Source organism: Artemia franciscana, chromosome 13 (genome assembly GCF_032884065.1).
Source record: "Artemia franciscana chromosome 13, ASM3288406v1, whole genome shotgun sequence".
Taxonomy (NCBI): domain Eukaryota; kingdom Metazoa; phylum Arthropoda; class Branchiopoda; order Anostraca; family Artemiidae; genus Artemia; species Artemia franciscana.
In genome coordinates, this window is record NC_088875.1 from 385,783 (window position 1) to 409,249 (window position 23,467).

The 23,467-nt window shown below is 34.9% G+C and overlaps 1 protein-coding gene across 1 annotated transcript in view; it reads right to left on the bottom strand.

The window, feature by feature from the left end:
• Window positions 1–386: 386 nt before the first annotated feature.
• The window catches only part of LOC136034352 (trifunctional enzyme subunit beta, mitochondrial-like), a 61,192-nt gene continuing 38,111 nt past the window's right edge, over window positions 387–23,467 (bottom strand). Inside the window, exons 7-10 of the mRNA XM_065715484.1 lie at window positions 12,551–12,678; window positions 8,701–8,939; window positions 6,773–6,861; window positions 387–572 (exon numbers count right to left, since the gene is read on the bottom strand). Coding sequence (XP_065571556.1) covers window positions 528–572; window positions 6,773–6,861; window positions 8,701–8,939; window positions 12,551–12,678 — 501 coding nt within the window. The 3' untranslated portion in view covers window positions 387–527. The remainder of the gene's footprint in view (window positions 573–6,772; window positions 6,862–8,700; window positions 8,940–12,550; window positions 12,679–23,467) is intronic.

The following is a 23,467-nucleotide window of genomic DNA, read 5'->3' on the forward strand; positions in this document are numbered from 1 at the left end:
GGGTATTTCGTAAAACTGCAGAAAACAATGGAATTGTACGAAAAGTATAGGAGAGCCTGAGAAATCCTGAAGCTAGGAGGAGAGCCTATATTACTCCTCTCATATTTGCACGCCGTTCAAAAGGGGCAATTGGGTTTGCTAATGGTTTTAGTGGAAAGAATTTGGATGGCTCTAGAGCAGAACTGTTTTAAAATAAAATAACACTTCGGACCTGCATAGCCAAATATCTTTAAAACTCTATGCCTAGTTGTTTTTTTTTTCTATTAATACAAAGTATCTTACCAATTTAAATTAATAGGGGTTAAGGTTAATTAAAAAGGGTCAAATTTTTAGAATTCGTAGACCCACGAAAATTAGTTTTTGTTTATGTCTATTAGAATAGCATATCCCAAGAAATTTCTTTGTTTAATATTCGACTTATAAGCATATAAACAACTAAAAACAAAAATAAGAGAAAACGTAACTTTCTTGTAATCTACACCAATTCTCATATTGCATTGATAGGCAACAGGAAAACTTTCAATTTCTTACAAAGCAGCATCAGGATGTCTTTCAATTACCATTCCAACACCCTAGAAAAAGAAATATTTTTGAGTATATATAAAAAGGAAAAAGGAGGGAGCATAGGCTGAAAAGGGTAAGAAGATATTTATACAAAAAAAGTTACTATAAGATGTCCAGAATTTGTATTTCGGAGTAAAAAAAAAATAAGTCAATAACATCAAAACATAATAATTTAAAAACAAAAAAATGGACAAGAGAATACATTCAATAAACATAATTCACTCACTGATAATTGGAAATGGGGTGTGAGGAGATCATAACGAATGTTTTGAGGGAAATCGGAACTTGTTGGGAGGATATAAAGAGGGAGGTTTTGAAAAGATTGGGATAGAGGAGCGTGCGTAGCTATGTTGGCCTCAGACGGCTTGGTGCTGTAGTGAGTTGTCAGTAGTATTAGCACCATGATTAAACATCTTTGCAGAGCCTAGTCTGTAGGTCAAACCTCGAAAATTACTTGGGCAATTAATGCCATTTCACCCCGACTACAATCCCTCGGTAGGACTAGTGCTAACCCTAGGATCCTTTTTACATTGAATCCATGTTACGGGAGTTGTGTCAAATCGTTCTTCAATATGTTTAGTTGGGCCTCTTATTCATTTTATCCAGTACCCTTTTTATTTTTCACTGTCTTTAGTTTGTTTCGCTCTGTTTGCTTTTTCTTTGCAAAATGGGATAATTGCATTTGTAAATCCTCTTTGTCAAATAGACCTTTAAGCCTTTGTGAGAGGACTTATCTTTTTCGCCAAATCCCCTTATCCTAACAACAAAGCCAAAAAAATAAAGAAAAGCAAAAAACGAAGAACATAACAAGTGATCGAAACAATCATGCTTGGAGTATAAAATAAAAATAAAACTAGTTTTTTGACTGCAAGTAAGGAGCGATATTAAAGCTTAAAACGAACAGAAATTATTCCGTATATTCAGTATATATATATATATATATATATATATATATATATATATATATATATATATATATATATATATATATATATATATATATATATATATATATATATATATATATATATGAGTTTATTACCCGTTCGAAAAACGGTACAAGACTACAAATGGTGTAAATAGATAAACAAAAAGGAACAAAAACTTGGATACTATAAAAATACACAAAGACACGTAAGGACGAATCACGATGGGAAGGCTACTGGACTCAATTGACTTTAAAAATTCCGTCTGAGGCCTAATGAGAGCTGCAATGGGGTCTGCAATACCGAACCGACGCGACCCCGACGCATTCCTTATCCACGGATATATATACATATATATATTGGCTCAATTGTTTGGCGTATAATACTCCCTCTCGACCTAGGCTTGCAGTCGGAGAACCTGAGTACGCCTATATGGGAACTTATTCTAGCACTCCAGGTTAACGAAGTCCGAAATCTAAGAAGTGACTTAGATCCCAAAGACTTGTTCTGTGCTCTTTCCTTTCGTTTTTGTATATGCTTGAAATCTTCGTTATTGTCTAATAAGAATAATAACACAAACGCTTAGAATGGATATCGTTTGAAAAAACGTAGTAGACACAGCAGGCCTAGACTTCTTTATGTCTCCTCTGACTATTTCGCCATGAAACGATAAAAAAAAAAAAAAATGACACGGTAAATAACAGTGACAAGTTAATTTTCAATTGTTCGAAATATAGATGCTGGCAAATTAAATAGAATCCTTGAACAAGTTTCCATGAAATGTCAAAAATATTTTCGCTCTTCCAAAAACAAAAAAAAATGAAAAATTCAAGATAGAGAAAACTGCAAATCTTGGACAAAAAAAGAAAGAAAAAGAGTATTCTCAGCTATTTTTTCGGGGGGAGGGGAATCTCTGCACAACATCAGGGTAAAGATTATCCCATATCCATGATCTTCCCTTTTATGTTTGCAGACATCAATATACTCATATCTGGGGAATCACCCTAAAAAAAAACATTTTGAACAGATCCTCTTTAATAATATTAGAATTGACGATTTTACGGAATACTTATAAAGGGAGTTACGATCTTATCGACGAAGGATTGGCGCAATTTCATATCTACGATTAAATCCAAAAACGTGAATGCATTTTTTTTTTTTTTTTCACGAAGACATGAGACCTGTTATGTATATAATTAGGAATTAAATACAATGAAAAGACACAACACAATTTTGAGATATAATATTTGTGCAATGTTCTATTCCTTATCTAGAATTCTAAGACGAAACGGAAAACTATTCAATATGAAAATTTAATTCAGATGATAAACATATTCTAAGTGTTGCGTATATCTAACTGCTTAGTAACTGAAAACGAATGAAAAAAAAAATACTAGAAATAAGTGAGGCTATTGCTTAAACACCGAAAAGGCTGGGAGGCATAGCTCGAACGAAGTCAGAACGTAGCTCTTTTTTGCATCAAAACGCCAAAATTTTGTAAATTTGAGTTAGTTTTTTTTTACCCCCAAATTAGCCTTTTGTCTGCACTTAGCTTGCTTGTCCGCTGAAACTGAAGATCTTTTCAATAGTTCAATTTAAACAATATGCAGCACGCCCATATTACTACTTCAGTCGGCAGTGGAGGGAGAGGGGGGTCAGAGGGATCGAAGGCCCAATTGGCACCTTCAACCTTACAGACTCAAATTTTTTTCATGATTGTGAATGAACATTTGCGACTGAAATTGGTAACAGCCCATGTTAACCAAGTTAAGAAGCAACACATATTCAATAGCTATTTTGGTACCAATAAATAACACAGAAGACAAAACTGTAAGATCTTTTACTCTAACAACAAAATACTAAGTTGAGTAAAAATTCAGAAGCACCATTTCGCGTCAGCTCTTAGATTTTTGATAGCGTAGGTTAAAATCATGGCTGTTTCTCTAATCATTTTAATAGTAGTTAATGAAGCTATAATTATATGGACTTATGGACTAACTAATGTAGCTATAGTCATAGCCCTAGAAAGAAGATATTTAAACAAACGCAAAAAATATTATTTTTTTTGCAGACATGGAAGATAGGCCTGCAAAATAAAATTAAAACATTGGAAGCTATGGTAATCACAGTGACCAGGTATGGGTATATAATGTGGACGCTTCGAAAGGCCGAGAAGATTCGTTAAACAATTTCCAGTGGAAATATGCAAGGATAGTTTTAGGTACTCAGTTGACGAATAGTACATCAAATAATATACTGGATGAAAATTGTGGTTCGATTCCATTTTCTGGGCCTATAAAGAAAGGAAGATTAAGGCGACTGGGCCTTAATCTTTACAGGATCTAAACCACCACCCCCCAGAAATTTTGTTCCAACTGGTAAAAACGTAATAAAAATGCATATAAAAGATTTTTGATAAGTTTTCAAGCTTTTTTTGTAAAACGCCTCCAAAAAAAATACCTCCACTACTAACAAAAACCTTATATATGCCCTTGGCAATAAGATGTTGGGACCATAAGACGATGTGAGTCAGTTCGCTTGGAATGTCATGGAAAACGTAGGAGATTCTTATAAGGTGTGTAACTAAGTTTGTAAAACGTCATTCCTATTTTAATATGTGATTAAAAGTATTACTTCTATAGTATGAAATTAATGCTTCCTTTGTTTATGGTTTATTTAGTGTCAGATAGTCATACTTGTACCCATATCCCGAGAGTATGTTGCGCAAAATAAATTTGTCGATCAACCAATCGAACAAAAATAAAGTTGTTTTTTTTGGCGAGTGAAGGCTGAAATTCTAGATAAAAATTGATCTGGTCTTTTGTACTCACATTGGGAGCCGCAATCAGCGCCGACTAGCGTTGATCATTCCCTACTCTATCCTCCTTTGGGGTACCCTTCGTAGTGGCAAAGCTCCAGTTTAAGAAAGTTGCTACCCAGAGTCCCTACGCTCAAAGCATGTTGGCATTGTTACAAACAAATTCAATAGTCAAAAACCAAAAGAAGGTATATGATTACAAGAGCGTGACTTTCCAAAAGAGATTCGTTCTTGGACAGAACTGGGTAATTTTGACCGAGGCCTGGCACGTACGCAAGGGGGGACCTTCGGGCCCGGGTCCCCCCGAAATTTTGTGAAATGTTCAATTTCCCCATGGTTTCTTGGGATTTCTGGCAAAAGTAGGATATTTGTTAAGAATCTAGATACATGCGTGAAACCTTTTTTGGAAGATTTTACAGCATGCTATTATCCGGTCAAGTCACTGCCCAATTATTAAACCATTTTCTGTCTAACTTTTTACCCTCTTTGAAGTAATTAGCAGTTTTACTGTTATTTTTTTGTAAAGAGAGTTTGCTTTCCACAGCAAAATAGAATTATCCTTGGTATTAGGGCGTTTATCCCCCCTTTTTCAGGATAAAGTACAGCTTTTGATGGATCAATTTTGGAAACTATCATTCTTCATTAAAATCTACTATTTTGCAATAGAAGAACTACCCCTCACAGCACCCATATTGCACTGTTAACCCTAAAATTTCCCTTTCAGTGGGATATAATAGATTAATCACTGGTTCTAAATCGCTATGAACATAACCTGAGCCTAAAACGTACTTTTGAGGCTTCAGTCTTCTTGCCCCCCCCCCATCCGCTACAATACTACAGATTAAAGTTAATCTGTATTTTCTGATATACGTGCTTTTTGCATTACTAAATTAAAAAAAAGTGCTACTTTATATCTGCTGTTTCGAAGGTTTTGGGCCCCCCTACGACAAAAATTCCTGCGTATGTGCCTGACCGACGCCTATCCCATTTTGCGTTGACATTGAAGCGGTTTTCGACTTAAAAAGATGTATATGCTTTCAAGCATCCACTCTATCTGCTAATTTAACTTCAGCAGACTTTTTTTTTGATTAAATCTCAAAATAAAATGCAAACCTTTTTAAAATGAAACCTGAGTTTTCCAGCCGTACATTATTGCAGTCACGCTGAAAGTTCGTACTAGGCGGTTTCACTCTTACGAGATACAAACTAAAACTGTTTAATAAGTGGTTCTCAGGGAGAAGAAGACATTGTAGATCAGCAAATTCGATTGCCTTGATTATCCTCCTTTCAAAAGCAGCTTGCTAAACCCTTTTCGGCCCCTTTCTCAGAAATATGAAAATATCACATTGGACATTTGGGGGTAACAGTGACTAAATGAAATTTTTGACAAAACTTTACCTCTTTTGAACTTATTTACCAGCCGTTCTGACAAAGGAAACCAGAATCATAGCCATAAAAGTTATTAGTACGTTTAATCTTTATTTTCCTTGCTGAGCGTCAGGTGAAAAAAGCCAGTTTAAAAAAAAAATGTTGGCCTGGATAAAAGAGAATGTTTGCATTTAAAGTTTGCACACAATTAATAACTTTTTAATTAACTAACTATAAATTAATAATTAATAATAAAACATAATTTATAATTAATGAATAAGTGATAACGCTACTGACAAGGCAACTTACTTGCCAAACCGAACTGTCAAAATTCAAAACAAAGCAGAAAATGAATCAAATTCATTGAAATTTTGATTTACAAAAGATGCAAAGCCAAAAAAAGAAAGAGATATGATGCATCCTATTCCTTTGACAAAAGTGTTTCAGTTCCGCTTAATGTAAAGCAAAATAAATAAAAAAAAAAGGATATATAGAACAAATCGAACAATTTTTTTATTTGCATTTGTATTACTAGCTGTAGGATTTTGCTGAGTAACCAAGAGGACGTCAGTTGTTACCTTCTCAGAGAAAAACTTGATTTTCCCCTGACTTAAAAATTATCTTTTTGCTCTCTCGTCTTCTTTAAGTTTGTTCGGTAGTTAAAAGATGGGAATGTGTATAGACATATTTCCTAGATAAAAAGATAAGATGACAGCGAAAAAAGAGACGAAGAGAAAAAAGAAATGAAGGTAAGATAGGAATATTAGTAAAAAGTGAATATTTTAGTCTCTGCAGAAAAATGTGTAGATCATAAATGATAGAAAAAAAAACAGGAGAAACAAACGATAAGGAGAAAAAAGAAATGAAGATGAGATGGGGAAAACAATAGTGAAAAATATGAAGATTCTAGTCCTATGTCGAAAAGTATGGAGCCATATAGATGAAATTCGGGGTTATCCAAATACGGCAAACCGGATTGTTCCCAAGAATCGTCGTAGACGGTTCCCTTAATGAGAATCGATCTTACTCTATTTTCACCAATAGATACTGGCAAAAGTCACTGAATAATTTACAAAATCTCCAAATCAATATTTACCTGTCCACCAGCAGCGCAAGCAGCAACACATGCGAACTGACCATCCTCATGCACAAGTCGATGAGCAGCATGAGTAGCAAGACGGACACCTGTCAAAAGAAATTGATAGTTATCAGGTAGCTTTGGCAGCTCAAGAAGGCAAAAATAGTATACAGACTAGACAAAATTTCAACAAAATCAACTTTAGCCTCATAAATGAAAAGAAGAAGCCACACGCTTATGTAGCTTGTGTAGCTCATATAAGATTGCATGAGGACCCATGAAACAGTACAAAGCTACATAACTTGCAACCCTAAGGATTTCATATAAAAGATAATGTATGTATTAAGGAAAATAATCTGAAGCTAATTCAGCTTTTCAATACTTTCATTATAGATTTTGGAAGATATTAGCCGTTTAGCTTTCAAGCTAACAACACTAAGAATGTCACACCCAACCTAACTTATTTTTCGCCAGAATTCTGAAATTTTGAACTGCCACCTCACCTAAAAACTTTCTCCCAACATTTCACTCAAAATTACTATCCATCGGAAACACCGTTTTACATCGTATTTAACTAATATTTGATTTTGTATTATACAAATTTGACTCTTGAATGACCATGCATCTTTTTATTCTTTAAGATTTTTACAAAAAATCAAAAAATACAAAAAAAAACAAGACAATGTCTTAAGACAATTTACAAGATTAAGCATAATCTATACGAAACTGAAATTGTACATTCAATTACTCAGCCCAATTGAACATTTTTTTAATCTGAACCGTAGAATAAATAAAAAAAAAACTCGGGAACCATTTATCTTATGGAAATAAATTATTATTTTCGTCCAAAGATAAAATTCTGAAAACGTAAGATACATCATTTTGTTCTGAACCAGATAACATGTCCATCCTTGCATAGAATTTCTGAAAGTTTTTCAAAGAAAACTAAAGAGCCATATTAAAAGCAAAGACGAGCAAAAATAAACTCATATAATAAGTCAACGATAAAGCGAACAAAAACTACCATCAACGAACCCTTAACCTTAGGTATTTTTTGGTGTATTTTAGGTATTTTATTTGGTATTTTTTGTTCATGTTGTTGTTAGTATTGCAAAAACAAAAAGAGACAGTTGAAAATACAAATCGTTTCCAGTAAATCGCAAATAACACTTCTGGCATTTAGAAGCTTTAGGGGGCGGTAGTCCTACTCCTGTTTGGGGTAATTTCTGTTCGTTTTGGGTTTGACTACATTAGTCATATTAATCTCTGATTTTGGAATCTAAAAATTTTAGATCAGTTTAATTCAGTGTTAATTAGCCAAAATTTTAAATCAGTTTAAATCCAGTGTTAATTGGTCAAAATTTTAAATCAGTTTTAAATGCAGTGCTAATTAGTCAAAATTTAAATCAGTTTAAGTTCAGTGTTAATTAGTCATAATTTTAAATCAGTTTAAATTCAGTGTGAATTGGTCAAAATTCTCAATCAGTTTAAATTCTGTGTTAATTGGTCAAAATTTTAAATCAGTTTGAATTCAGTGTAAATTTTAAATCAGTAAAAAGTTTGTGCAATAAACTTATGATACAAGTCTTACTGTTGAATTTTTGGGTAGATGAAAACGAGGATTGTTATTCTTACGAACTGAAATATGCACAAGTTTTGGTCATCTAGAGAGTTGACACCATCCTGACCCTTACAGAAAAATGGACGCCACGACTTGGCACAATTAGAATTATTTCCTTTATTTTCTTTTTGTTTCTCAAATGAGGCCTAAAAAAATTGCTAATACCAATGTGTTTGGTGTTTTTTCAACATAATAATGAAGTAAACACAGTGTAATTAGGGTGATTGATCAATCAGGCTAGTTATTAGTTTCTGAGATCAGTTTCTGAACGAAACATAATTCCAAGTTTTGAAAAAAGCCAAGAAATGTCGACGGAAAGCCTTACCTGTGGCACCGAAGGGGTGGCCAAGTGACAACGAGCCACCCCACAGATTGAGTTTGTTGACATCCCAAGATCCGATCTTTTCCTTACGGCCCATATTATTCTGAGCAAACCAATCTGAGTCCATTGCCTTCATGTTTGCCAAGACTTGGCCAGCAAACGCTTCATGAACTTCCCAGACGTCGATATCTTTCATGGAAAGTCCAGCTTTTTCTAAAACTTTTGGTGTGGCATAAGCAGGCCTGGAATAGAAAAAATTGTTAGAAAATAACGGTCATTTTCCAGCCACCTATGTTGATTCGACAATTATGCATCAACAGTAACATCGATCTATTGATAACCGTAAGAAACACCATTTTGAAACTAAATCACTTTGATTAGATTTTTTCTTAAGCACTAACTGTTATTTTTTTTAAATTAATCGGTCTATTTTTTATAAATGAAAATAATATATCTCGTTTACTTAACATTTTTTGAACGAGAAAAGAACTGAAAGAAATGAGTCGCTACTGATAACTCGTGAGACATATTTTACGAAAAAATGAAGGAACAACACCGTTACGGATTAAGTTCGAAACCTTAATACAAGTACCAACATAATATTTCAAACTGTAATGTTCAAACCTCCACAACAGAATTCTATATATTATTGGCCCATGATTGGTGAATTAAAGTTAATCCACCAATCAAAACCAAGTTCATGTTCTTATGGAATTCAGTAAACCAGTGTGATAGGAGTATTGTCCTCGCCTTTTATTTTAACGGCATTATACATTTAACTGCAAATTGCACTCAAAACTATTTACTTGTACTGAAGAGCTATTATCTCCCAAGTTTTACTCCCAAGCTAAAGAATGTTGGGAGGAGGAGGTTTATTTTAAATTTGGGATGAATAGAGAGGATTTGAAGAATGTGTCGTGGGTAAGAGGGGATAGTTTGGAACTAGGTGAAAAAAAGAAATTTTTGGGAAAGTTTAGGCTGGAGGCTGGCCCCCACTTGTGCCCTATGTGTGGATGTGTGAATGACAATTTTTTTTTGTTCTGTATCCAAGTGTGAAGAGCAGTCTGAGTTGCGGAATGAATGTTTTGGATGAGTGTTTGGGAGTGAATGCTGGTTAATTGCGTAGATGTCTGAGAGGAATGCATGTACTATTAAACAGTTGTGTAAATTTCTTCGTTTAGGGGTTAAACATAGAGAACCATGTTTGATAGGATAGTTTATTATGGTTTCTAGGAATTGAATTTTATTATGACTGATGTTTGTCGTTTAAAATGTTAGACCTTGTTGTGTTTTTTTGTTTCTATTATTTAAATCTGTATTTTCTTGCTCAAGCTTCGTTTGTAGACGGTATTTTGTGTTGCGAATAAATCGAATATATGAATGACTGTATTTAAAGCCATTATTCAGGCCGTATACATACATATATAACAACAAACAAACTAAATTATGTAACAATCGACTTTCGAATAACAAGACCCTTCCGGACAAAATTTGCCGCTGCTACAATATTTATTTTCGACGTCGACTTCAAAGTTCCAAGAAGGGGCTCACGACTATCCATCACAAGAAAGCTCCCTCTTAGCTCATTTAGCCCCTGACACCTGAAAAGAAAATGGTCTAGCCCATCAAGATCACCGCAAATTGGACAAGTATACCGCATTTCCGGGTGACACCTATTTTTCCAAATACTGTGAAGAGGGAGACAGTTTGCTCGCACCTGCACCCAAGACCTCAGGAATTCTTTTCGAATCCCTAATTTAAAATATAACTCTTCACCATAATTTTCTTTCACCTTATAGTAAGAACTTAAGCTTTCCGACTGGATAAGGTCATTCCACCATTTCCGAATTTCTTGGTCTTCCAGCCTTGTTTGGATCTCTGACAGAAAGGCTTTTTGATTTGAGATTGGGCCCTCTCCTCCATTCGATGCATACGATAGACCTGTGCTGTCCAGTAGTTTTTTGACATGGAAGGGCCATGACGATTTTGTCCCAGGGTAAGTAATTCATCATACGCTGCTCTGATGAATCTTGAGGAGGGACGTTGCAGTATTTTCAGCCAAAACTTAATTAATTGGATCTGTCTATGTTTTCTCATTGAGAAAAGTCCCAAATCTCCCTTGATGAAAAGTATGTGAGTTGTGGCGTGCAGACCTAGCATTCGTTTATAATATTGTAGCTGTAGAGTTTCTAATGAATTTGCCACTTCTAGGCCCCATACTTCCCCTCCATAGTGGAGGATTGGCCTTATTTTTGAGTTGAACACGTTTTTGTGCATCTTTAACTCACCTATTCCCGTCAAATTACTGTTCCTGAACAGCGTTGCCATTGCTGCTTTTCCTCGATTTGCCATCTTCAAAATATGATTGCTCCATCTTCCGTTCGAATATGCAATTTAGCAATACGCAGAAGGCAGATTGACTCTCTACCTTAGACCTTAGATCCTCCTGAGCCATCAGTGGCGCATAGGGCGTCGACAAAGCCTCTCTATTCATCACGAGGCTACCTTTTCAGGTCCCGATCATACTGCCTCCGCAGTGTGTGTTTTGGTCGGAATCGTCTTCGTCTTCCTTCAGGCTGCCACTGATACACTCTTGAGGGCAGTCTGTCTTCGGGCATGCGTAGAACATCACCCAAATATGTCCATCTTCGTTTCTTCATAACTTCAGTCACTATGGGCTGGTTTGTTTTAAGCCGAATTTCCCTATTGGTAATTTTCTGATGCCAACTGATTTTGAGGATCCTTCGAAGACAAATGTTTTCAAATAAGGTACTTCTCAGAAACTGGCGTCTTCTAGCAGTACAATATCATCTGCAAAGTCAAAATCTGCGATTTACTTGCTGTTGAAGTTTACTCCATAGCCCGTAGACTGTCTGAGTACGTAGAATGCTGGTTGAAGACTATATAGACTCTCTCTACGTCATATTTAAATTATTTTGATGAAGAACTCAGGCCTAGATGCATATAATGTGTTTACGGGAACAGGTTACTGGATTTGCAGTGCACAGCTCATAGAAGTTCAGTGGTAAAAGTACAGGAGGCCATGGGTTTCACACTCACCGAAGGCACACTTTTTTTTACAAATTAATGTCACTGTCATGAACGTCAAAAACTTAAAACTTGGACTTAATTCCTTCTAAGCTTAGGTTGCACAAGGCAGCAACAGCAAACTTCCACGCCGCATGATATTGGGTCAAAGTCCATACCTTGTTGAGGGATGGAGGTCACTCCAATGAAAATGAAGCGAGTCCAATGTTCATCTCTCGACAACCTTGGACTTTGACGAAGAGTAAACAATCAAATTGACGTTGCGTTTGACGAGGACTTCCAATTCTAAATCATGGAAATGCTAAATCAGATAGGACCAATATAACTAATAAATTAATAATAGTATCAATTTATGTTTTAAGTAATTTCTACTGACAGCGTTAAATTCCTTTACTTTACTAGAGAGGGCGTTAAAAATTCTTACGATTGTACAAAGCTTATTTTGTGCTACTGGTAGTTTTAAATTATATGAGTATGCCGAAGACAAAACAGAATTTCTAACTACAAGCCTGAATTTTCATTATTTAAAATTTTATCTGGAGGGGGGGGGAGTGACAGGCGGACAGCCTATTTTTTTATATGGAAATAACCAAGAATTTCCAGAATTCGGGATCGACCAAGGTTACCAAACTCCTTGAAGCTTCTATATAGATTGCTAAACTATATAATCACATAAAATTAAGGTCCTGTGAATTGTGATGCCTTAAAAACAGTGTCCTTGTAAAAATCAAACCTCACTAAGCCCCCCCCCCCCTGGTAAAAGGGTGTAAATATAGCAAAGGATATGTTTTTAAAATTAACTTACCCAAGAAGAAGCTGATCCTTAGGGTCTTGAGAGACATAGACGAACTCCCGAAGATAAGCCTTTGGTTTAAATCCAAGTTGTTTGGCTTTTTCCTCGGACATAATCAAACAGGCCGATGCACCGTCAGTCTGAAAATCAACATTACCTAGATCAATCAAGAAAAAAAAAGAAGGGTTGCAGTCAACCAATACAAGAGTTCCAGGGCGAGCACCTGAAGCCTACAAAGGACCTACTTTCCAGGAGACCTGATTACAGGTTTATAGAAAATATAATTCGAAAAATAATTCGCTACAAGCATGTTTGTGAGATAATACCGTCCCGCAATTCAAACAAGTCCCACGGAATAATTCAAAAATGAAAATGTTAGATGTATAAAAATAGAAATACAAGGATAATATACTGTTTCTTATCATTGTATCCCTAGGGAAAAACCATTATCGTCCCACCCCTCCTTTATGATTCATGGGCTGTATTCACCTTCACTTGTAACTTATCTTTACGGTAAATTACCGGAAATAAAACTTGCTCCCTATGACATTCATAAAGCATTATTATTACGTTACTCTTTTAGTTAGTGCAAAAGCTTGCAAGAAGAGTATTACAAGTTATTACCATACGAGAAACAGCATGATTTTCAAAAACTATGGAATCTAACATTTCTGAGACCCTGGGAACACAGCTCTAAGCTCGTACCTAAACAGGCTAAGAAGTTAATAAGCATAAATGAAACCTGAAGCCTAGATCCGTTAGGTAAGTATCAAACTAGAGACAGTAAATTTTTGATAAATATATGACTGTTCATATTATTGACTCACCAATAAAGTACACATACCACTTGATGCCCATTTTGATGCCCAATTTTTTACATAACCTGAACTAACCTTATTATAAATTTGGCACTGAGAAAATGTAGTATTATCTGGTCAAAAACAACCAATAAAACAGCACTGAGAAAACGTAGTAGATAGGTAAGAAGCAAACTGGAGACAGTAAATTTTTGGTAAATATATGAATGTTCATGTTATTGACTTACCAGGAAAGTAAACATACCACTTGATGCCCATCTTGAAGCCCAATTTTTTACATAACCTGAACTAACCTTATTATAAATTTGGCACTGAGAAAATGTAGTATTATCTGGTCAAAAACAACCAAGAAAACAGCACTGAGAAAACGTTGTAGATAGGTATGAAGCAAACTGGAGACAGTAAATTTTTGGTAAATATATGAATGTTCATGTTATTGACTTACCAGGAAAGTAAACATACCACTTGATGCCTTTTTTATGCTCTTTACAAATATAATCATTGCTTCTATCACAAATTCAAATTTAAGCAATTTTTTACATAACCTGAACTAACCTTATTATAAATTTGGCACTGAGAAAATGTAGTATTATCTGGTCAAAAACAACCAATAAAACAGCACTGAGAAAACGTAGTAGATAGGTAAGAAGCAAACTGGAGACAGTAAATTTTTGGTAAATATATGAATGTTCATGTTATTGACTTACCAGGAAAGTAAACATAACACTTGATGCCTTTTTTTATGCTCTTTACAAATATAATCATTGCTTCTATCACAAATTTAAGCAGTTTTTGACCTAACCTAAACTAACCTTATTATAAATAAATTTGGCACTGAGAAAATGTAGCATTATTTTGTCAAAACAACCAAGAAAACAGCATGAGAAAGCGTAGTAATATTTTGTTGGGAAACAACTGATAGCTCATACTTTAATTGAAAATCCGTCATTTTTAAGAGCTCAAAAAGTGCTTAAATATGAATTTTGCGATAAGGAGTGATAAACAAACTTAATAATTCGTCCTACTTTTCACCTCTTTCTTAGGTGACAGCTCGTATTAAATAAGAGGAAGCCATATGTGAAGAGATAGTGTAGCAATAAAAACAAACAAGAGCTAAGAGCTCATATGGCACTTGTGACGAGGCGAGAAGAGCTAATAGCCAAGAGATCATATGGTATGAGCTCTAACAAAATTCTATGAATCAATAGATTGATTTAAAAAGGAAAATAAGAGGCTTAATGCCGGTCAGGATTTAAAATAAGAGCTCTGAGTCACGATGTCCTTCTAAATATCAAAATTCATTAAGATCCGATCACCCACTCGTAAGTTATAAATACCTAATTTTTTCTAATTTTTCCTCTCCCTTTAGCCCCCCAGATGGTCGAATCTGGGAAAACGACTTTATCAAGTCAAACTGTGCAGCTCCCTGACACGCCTACCAATTTTCATCGTCCTAGCACGTCCAGAAGCACCAAACTCACCAAATCACTGAACCCCTCCCCCCAACTCCCCCAAAGAGAGCAAATCCAGTACGATTCTGTCAATCACGTATCAAGGACATTTGTTTATTCTATCCACCAAGCTTCATCCCAATTCCTCCATTCCAAGTGTTTTCCAAGAATTCTGGTTTCCCCGTCCAACTCCCCCCAATGTCACAGGATCTGGTCGGAATTTAAAATTAGAACTTTAAAGCACAAGATCCTTCTAAACATCAAATTTCATTAAGATCTGGTCACCCTTTCGTAAGTTACAAATACCTCAATTTTCAAAATTACCCCCCCCCCAATTCCAACAAAGAGAGCAGATCCGGTCCGGTTATGTCAGTCACGTATCTTGGACAGGTTTCTATCCTTCCCATCCATTTTCATCCTGATCTCACCGCTTTAAGTATTTTCTAAGGTTTCCGGTCCCCCCCCCCAACTGCCCCCCTCCAATTAAGCTTGAGATTTAAAATAAGAGATCTGAGTTACGAGGTCCTTCTAAATATGAAGTTTCATGAAGATCCGATCACTCCTTCGTAAGTTAAAAATACGTCATTTTTTTCTTATTTTTCAGAATTAACCCCCCACCCCAAAAAAAAAAAGAGCGGATCCATTCCAATTATGTAAATCACGTATGCAAGACTTTTGCTTATTTTTACCACCAAGTTTCATCCTGATCCCTCCAATCTAAGCGTTTTCCATGATTTTAGGTTCCCCACCCCAAACTTCCCCCAATGTCACCAGATCCGGTCAGGATTTAAGATAAGAACTTTGAGACACGATATTCTTCTAAATATCAAATTTCATTGAGATCCGATCACCCGTTCGTAAGTTAAAAATACCTCATTTTTTCTAATTTTTCAGAATTAACCCCTCCCCCAACTACCCCAAAGAGAGCGGATCCATTCCGGTTATGTCAATCATGTATCTAGGACTCGTGATTATTTTTCCCACCAAGTTTTATCCCGATCCCTCCACTCTAAGTGTTTTCCAAGTTTTAGGTTTCCTCCTCCCAACTACCCTCCCATGTCACCAGATCCGGTCGGGTTTAAAGTAAGAGCTCTGAGCCACGATATCCTTCTAAATATCAAATTTCATTGAGATCCGATCACCCGTTCGTAAGTTAAAAATACCTCATTTTTTCTAATTTTTTCAGAATTAACCACTCCCCAAACTACCCCAAAGAGAGCGGATCCATTCCGGTTATGTCAATCATGTATCTAGGACTCGTGATTATTTTTCCCACCAAGTTTCATCCCGATCCCTCCACTGTAAGCGTTTTCCAAGTTTCAGGTTTCCCCCTCCCAACTCCCCCCCCCCAATGTCACCAGATCCGGTCGGGATTTAAAATAAGAGCTCTAAGACACGATATCCCTCTAAACATCAAATTTCACTGAGATCCGATCACCCGTTCGTAAGTTTAAAATACCTCATTTTTCTAATTTTCAGAATTCTCTAATTTAGAAACAACTATTTTTAATGTAATCGCGTCCGGTCACTGATACGCTTGCCAAATTTCATCGTCCTAGCTTACCTGGAAGTGCCTAAAGTAGCAAAACCGGGACCGACAGACAGACAGACAGACCGACAGAATTTGCGGTTGCTATATGTCACTTGGTTAATACCAAGTGCCATAAAAACGTTGCTTTTAACACGGAAGTTTTAAGAATCAAATATATAGGACGTGAAGCCGAAGGGAGCAGTCACTTTTGACATGGCAACATTGCAGGGTGGGCCAAAAGTCACTGACCCTTTTATATTTTTTATTTCTTAATTTTTTTATTTTCTTAATATTTTTATTTTATACAGGAAGAGAAAGCATGCAATTACTCCGGCAAAGTTTTAATGGAAGAATAATTTCTCGATTTGGTGATGTCAATTGGCCATCTCGTTCTCCTGATATCACGAGCCCAGACTTTTTCTTTTGGAGATATCTAAAGGAAAAGGTTTATGTCAACAAGCCGCAATCTTTAATGGAGCTAAAGGAAAACATCATTAGAGAAATAAGCCCAGAAACTTTGGAAAAGGTTATGACCGAGGTAATCGAAATAGCTACAATTTGTGAAGAAGAAAATGAAAGGCATATGCAGGATGTTATTTTTCACAGTATACAAGTTTTTAAAGCTTACTAAAAAAAAATTTGTGGTAAGAATAAAATTAAATTTGTGATAGAAAATCGGTTTCCATCGTATTGACTTTATGATACTGAATTTTCATGCATATAACTGTTAAAATAAAAAAGTTATTTAAAAATAAAATGGGTCAGTGACTTTTGGCCCACCCTGTATATTTGATGGCTAATTATTTTCAATATCATTCCAAACCAATTTTTGTGATTGCTTAATTATTATTAAATCCAAAGTAGAATTCTTAAACAATAGTTAGGATTGACATAAAAAACTAAAAATAACTAAGATTATCCTATAGACGAAATGGCTACCCTTTAAGTTTCCCTTAAAATACAACTTTGTTTTTCTTAAAATGAGCCAGATTCATACATTCTGGGACCATTGTTATTTTTAAAAAGAGCCTCCCCTCCCAGATGCTCAGACATTTTTAATTGCACCAGGAACCAATGTCTTATCTGGCGTACATTCTGGTGTATATTCTTCATAAATTCTGGGACCATTGTTATCTATATACTAGCTGTTGGGGTGGCGCTTCGCGCCACCCCAACACCTAGTTGGTGGGGCGCTTCGCGCCACCCCGCGCGCGTAAGTCGTTACGCGCCATTGTAGTTGTGTCCCTGTGTCCCACCTGTGAATATAGATAGATTTATATATGTGTTTCAAACTACGTAAAAATTGCGAATATACAATATTCTTGGCTTTCCCACTACTGGGAGCTTTCCGTTTCCAATTGCCTGCAATTGATCTGAAAATGTTTGACCAGAGTCATCGTTACACAGACAGACAACTTATTTTTATATATATAGAAGATATATATATATATATATATATATATATATATATATATATATATATATATATATATATATATATATATATATATATATATATATATATATATATATATATATATATATATATATATAAATATATATATATATATATATATATATTTTCTTTTTAGTTTTTTTTTGTAGTTTTTACCTTTTTTAGTTTTTTTCTTCTTTTGTATTAATGCTAAAGCCGAGGTTCAAACCTAGAGCCTCTCGGACCTAGAACCTGAAACATAACGCTTTACCAACTCAGCTACTTCGGCTTGAATACATTCGTTTTGAGCAGCTTCCTCGGGTGTTGCCATTGTAGGTTCTTCAGTCATTTTACAATTAGACATTTCTCTTTCAACGGTCTTCTTACAATTAAAAATATGTCTTTGAACGATATTCTTAAATACCTGTGTCCTGGTCGTCATTTATATTCCCTGTGTCCCGGTCGTCATTTGTGTCCCGGTATCCCAGTCTGTAATTTCTCTTTGAGTGTCCCGGTCGTTATTTATATTCCCTCTGTCCCGGTCGTCATTTGTGTCCCGGTCTGTAATTTCTCTTTGAGTGTTTTTTTCTTTTTAGTATTTTTTAGTTTTTTACATTTTTTCTTTTTTCAGTTTTCTTTTTCTTCTTTATTTTTCAGCGTGTCCTGGTCGTCATTTATATTCCCTGTGTCCCGGTCGTCATGTTTTTTACATTTTTTCTTTTTTCAGTTTTCTTTTTCTTCTTTATTTTTCAGCTTCACTATGAAATACATATCGCCGAATCTTCGTTTTTTTAACTAAAATCTGGTAGGCATTGATGACCTTATCCAAGTCAAAATCCCAAACCCAATCATCATCGCTATCATTTTCAGTTTTGATATGTTTTGACTCTCGCTGTCCAGGTGGATCTTCATCTAACTGCGCGGTTTTGCGTACTTTAGCCTCAAGCCTGTTTCCGTGCTGTTCTTTTGATTCCTTGGCACGCTTTCTTTTCTGACTTTCTCTATCAGCAGCAAGTTTTTTGGCATAGACTCTTTGAGCATCTTCATCGGCTTTTGCCATTGTAAGTTCATCAGTCATTTTAAACTTAAACATTAATAGATTTCTACGTGAACATATATGTCTTAAATATCTTTAATGACGTCACCGTCATAGCAAAAATGACGACAACTAACTTCATGACGTCAGTCGACACAGAAACATGACGTCACCTGATCCACAGACAGACAACTTATTTTTATATATCTACTAGCTGTTGGGGTGGCGCTTCGCGCCACCCCAACACCTAGTTGGTGGGGGCGCTTCGCACCCCCCCCCAAGCCCCCCCCCCCGCGCGTAAGTCGTTACGCGCCATATTAGTTACGCGCCATTGTAGTTGTGTCCCTATGTCCCACCTGTGAATATAGATAGATAGATAGATAGATAGATAGATAGATAGATAGATATATATATATATATATATATATATATATATATATATATATATATATATATATATATATATATATATATATATATATATATATATATATATATATATATATATATATATATATATATATATATATATATATATATATATATATATATATATATATATATATATATATATATATATATATATATATATATATATATATATATATATATATATATATATATATATATATCTATCTATCTATCTATCTATCTATATTCACAGGTGGGACATAGGGACACAACTACAATGGCGCGTAACTAATATGGCGCGTAACTAATATGGCGCGTAACGACTTACGCGCGGGGGGGGGGCTTGGGGGGGAGGTGCGAAGCGCCCCCACCAACTAGGTGTTGGGGTGGCGCGAAGCGCCACCCCAACAGCTAGTAGATATATAAAAATAAGTTGTCTGTCTGTGGATCAGGTGACGTCATGTTTCTGTGTCGACTGACGTCATGAAGTTAGTTGTCGTCATTTTTGCTATGACGGTGACGTCATTAAAGATATTTAAGACATATATGTTCACGTAGAAATCTATTAATGTTTAAGTTTAAAATGACTGATGAACTTACAATGAATATAGATAGATAGATAGATAGATAGATAGATAGATATATATATATATATATATATATATATATATATATATATATATATATATATATATATATATATATATATATATATATATATATATATATATATATATATATATATATATATATATATATATATATATATATATATATATATATATATATATATATATATATATATATATATATATATATATATATATATATATATACATTTATATATATATATATATATATATATATATATATATATATATATGTTTTTAACTACGTAAAACTTGCGAATATACAACATTCTTTGCTGTCCCATTGTCTGTGCATATAAATAGATTGTCAGGTTTACCGACTCTTGAACATGCAACATATAATGGTCCATGGAAAACAATCCGTATTCAGATCTATACCTCAAGATTCTAATGATTGCCCTTGAGCTTTGTTGATGGTGATTGCTAATCGACCATTCCCTGAGTCGCCATCGTCATTTATATATCCCCCTGTGCACCCCGGCGTCCCCTTTGTAGTTATGTCCCTGTGTCCCGGTCGTCATTTATATTCCCTGTGTCCCGGTCGTCATTTGTGTCCCGGTGTCCCAGTCTGTGATTTCTCTTTGAGCGTCCCGGGCGTCATTTATATTCCTTGTGTCCCGGTGTCCCGGTCGTCATTTATATCCCCCTGTGCCCCCGGCGTCCCCGTTGTAGTTGTGTCATTTATATTCCCTGTGTCCCGGTCGTCATCCCGGTATACATTCGTTTTTGAATTGGTATATGATGAAATTAATTTTTAATTTTTTCCCTTTTTTTCCTTTTAGTTTTTTTTATTGGTTTTGACCTTTTTTTAGGTTTTTTAGTTTTTTTCTTTTTTCTTTTTAGTTTTTTTTGACTTTTTCTATTTTTATTTATATTTTTTTAGTTTTCTTTTTCTCCTTTATTTTTCAGTTTTTTTCCTTTTTTTAGTTTTTTTTTCTTTTTTAGTTCTTTTAGTTTTTACCTTTTTTAGTTTTTTTTTAGTTTTTTAGATGAAATTTTTTTTTAGTTTTTTACCTTTTTTTCTTTTTAGTTTTTTATTGGTTTTTACCTTTTTTTTAGCTTTTTTAGTTTTTTTTCGTTTTTTCTTTTTTTTTAGTTTTTATCTTTTTTATTTTTTTTTTATTTTTTTTTTTAATTTTATTAGTTTTCTTTTTCTCTTCTATTTTTCAGTTTTTTCCTTTTTTTTAGTTTTTTTTTTAGTTTTTAGTTTTTTAAGTTTTTTTTCCTTTTTTTAGTTTCTTTAGTTTTTTTAGTTTTTCGGCTTTTTTATTTTTTTTATTAGTTTTTAGTTTTTTTTGTAGTTTTTGCCTTTTTTTAGTTTTTTCAGTTTTTTTTTTAGTTTTTAGTTTTTTACCTTTTTTAGCCTAACCAGGATTTGAACCTGGGACCTTCATTCTCCGTTCTGACACCCTCTCTCACCGAGTGACTACTCCAGCATGTTCATTTTGGTGTTTTAAATGGTATATTATTAACCAAATTAATGTGTTTTACAATATACTAAGCACCGTCATAGCAAAAATGACGGCAACTAACTTCATGACGCCAGTCGACACAGAAACATGACGTCACCTGATCCACAGACAGACAACTTATTTTTATATATATAGATATCTATCTTCTATCTATATATATAAAAATAAGTTGTCTGTCTGTGTGTCTGTCTGTGGATTAGGTGACGTCATGATTCTGTGTCAGCTGACGTCATGAAGTTAGTTGTCGTCATTTTTGCTATGACGGTGACGTCATTAAAGATATTTAAGACATATATGTTCACGTAGAAATCTATTAATGTTTAAGTTTAAAATGACTGATGAACTTACAATGGCAAAAGCCGATGAAGATGCTCAAAGAGTCTATGCCAAAAAACTTGCTGCTGATAGAGAAAGTCAGAAAAGAAAGCGTGCCGAGGAATCAAAAGAACAGCAAGGAAACAGGCTTGAGGCTAAAGAACGCAAAACCGCGCAGTTAGATGAAGATCCACCTGGACAGCGAGAGTCAAAACATATCAAAACTGAAAATGATAGCGATGATGATTGGGTTTGGGATTTTGACTCGGATAAGGTCATCAATGCCTACCAGATTTTAGTTAAAAAAACAAAGGTTCGGCGATATGTATTTCATAGTGAAGCTGAAAAATAAAGAAGAAAACTGAAAAAAGAAAAAATGTAAAAAACTAAAAAATACTAAAAAGAAAAAACACTCAAAGAGAAATTACAGACCGGGACACAAATGACGACCGGGACAGAGGGAATATAAATAACGACCGGGACACTCAAAGAGAAATTACAGACTGGGATACCGGGACACAAATGACGGCCGGGACACAGGGAATATAAATGACGACCAGGACACAGGTATTTAAGAATATCGTTCAAAGACAAATTTTTAATTGTAAGAAGACCGTTGAAAGAGAAATTTCTAATTGTAAAATGACTGAAAAACCTACAATGGCAACGGGGGGGTACCACCATCGAAGTAGATAACCAGTGGGTTGTTTCATATTCCCCATTAGTGCAAAACGTCAACCCCAAGTCAAATTCGTGCATTGTTTGGCATCATTTTAACAACTTGCTCTCCATCAGCTCCTACAGAGTTATGGGAAAAATATAAGTCAAAAATGTCCGAAGATATACTCCATCGAAAACAGTTAGAGACGTCAGATATGACTTTTGATTTTACATCAGAAATTTATAACTACACTTTAGTTATTATAGAAGATTTGTGCGTACGTATGGCAAACAAACCTCTTCAGGATTTGGGAATGCCTTCACCTAACCGTATCGCTGCTGTTTCGACATGTGTAGAATTGGATCGTGAAAAAAGTTACAGTACGAATGATCTATTGTCGTATGTACAAAATAACATTTCCAAGTTAACGTCGGAACAAAAAGACATTTATGATACGATAGACTCAATTTCAGGACGTATACAACTACCTGCTGATTTCTGTAATTTAGTGACGTCCAAAAATTAATTGATTGAAAATGTATTTCCGAATATTCTAAAAAATTATAAAAATAATAAATGGCTAAGTGAAAGAGCGATTCTCGCACCCAAAAATATAGACGTCCACGAAATCAACAATACTGTTTTGACCAAGATTCGAGACCAGGCAGTCCTTTACAAGTCAGTCGACACAGTTTTGGAACCAAATGAAGCGGTTAATTATCCATCTGAATTTTTAAATTCCATAGATCTTTCAGGGTTTCCACCACACGTGCTACAACTAAAAATAGGCGTACCAATAATACTTTTAAGAAATATCAACCCACCAAAGCTTTGCAATGGCACGCGACTTGCCGTAAAAAAAAAAACAATGGAAAACCTAATAGAGGCCACAATCTTGACAGGGCCTTTTGAGGGTGAGGCTGTTCTTATTCCTCGCATTCCCATGATTCCAAAGGATCTGCCTTTTCAATTTAAAAGATTGCAATTCCCAATTCGATTAGCATTTGCAATCACCATTAACAAAGCTCAAGGTCAATCATTAGAACAAGAGCTAAGAGCTCATATGGCACTTGTGACGAGGTCGGAAGAGCCGAGAGCTCATATGGTACGAGGTCGGAAGAGCCAAGAGCTCATTTGGACGAGGTCAGA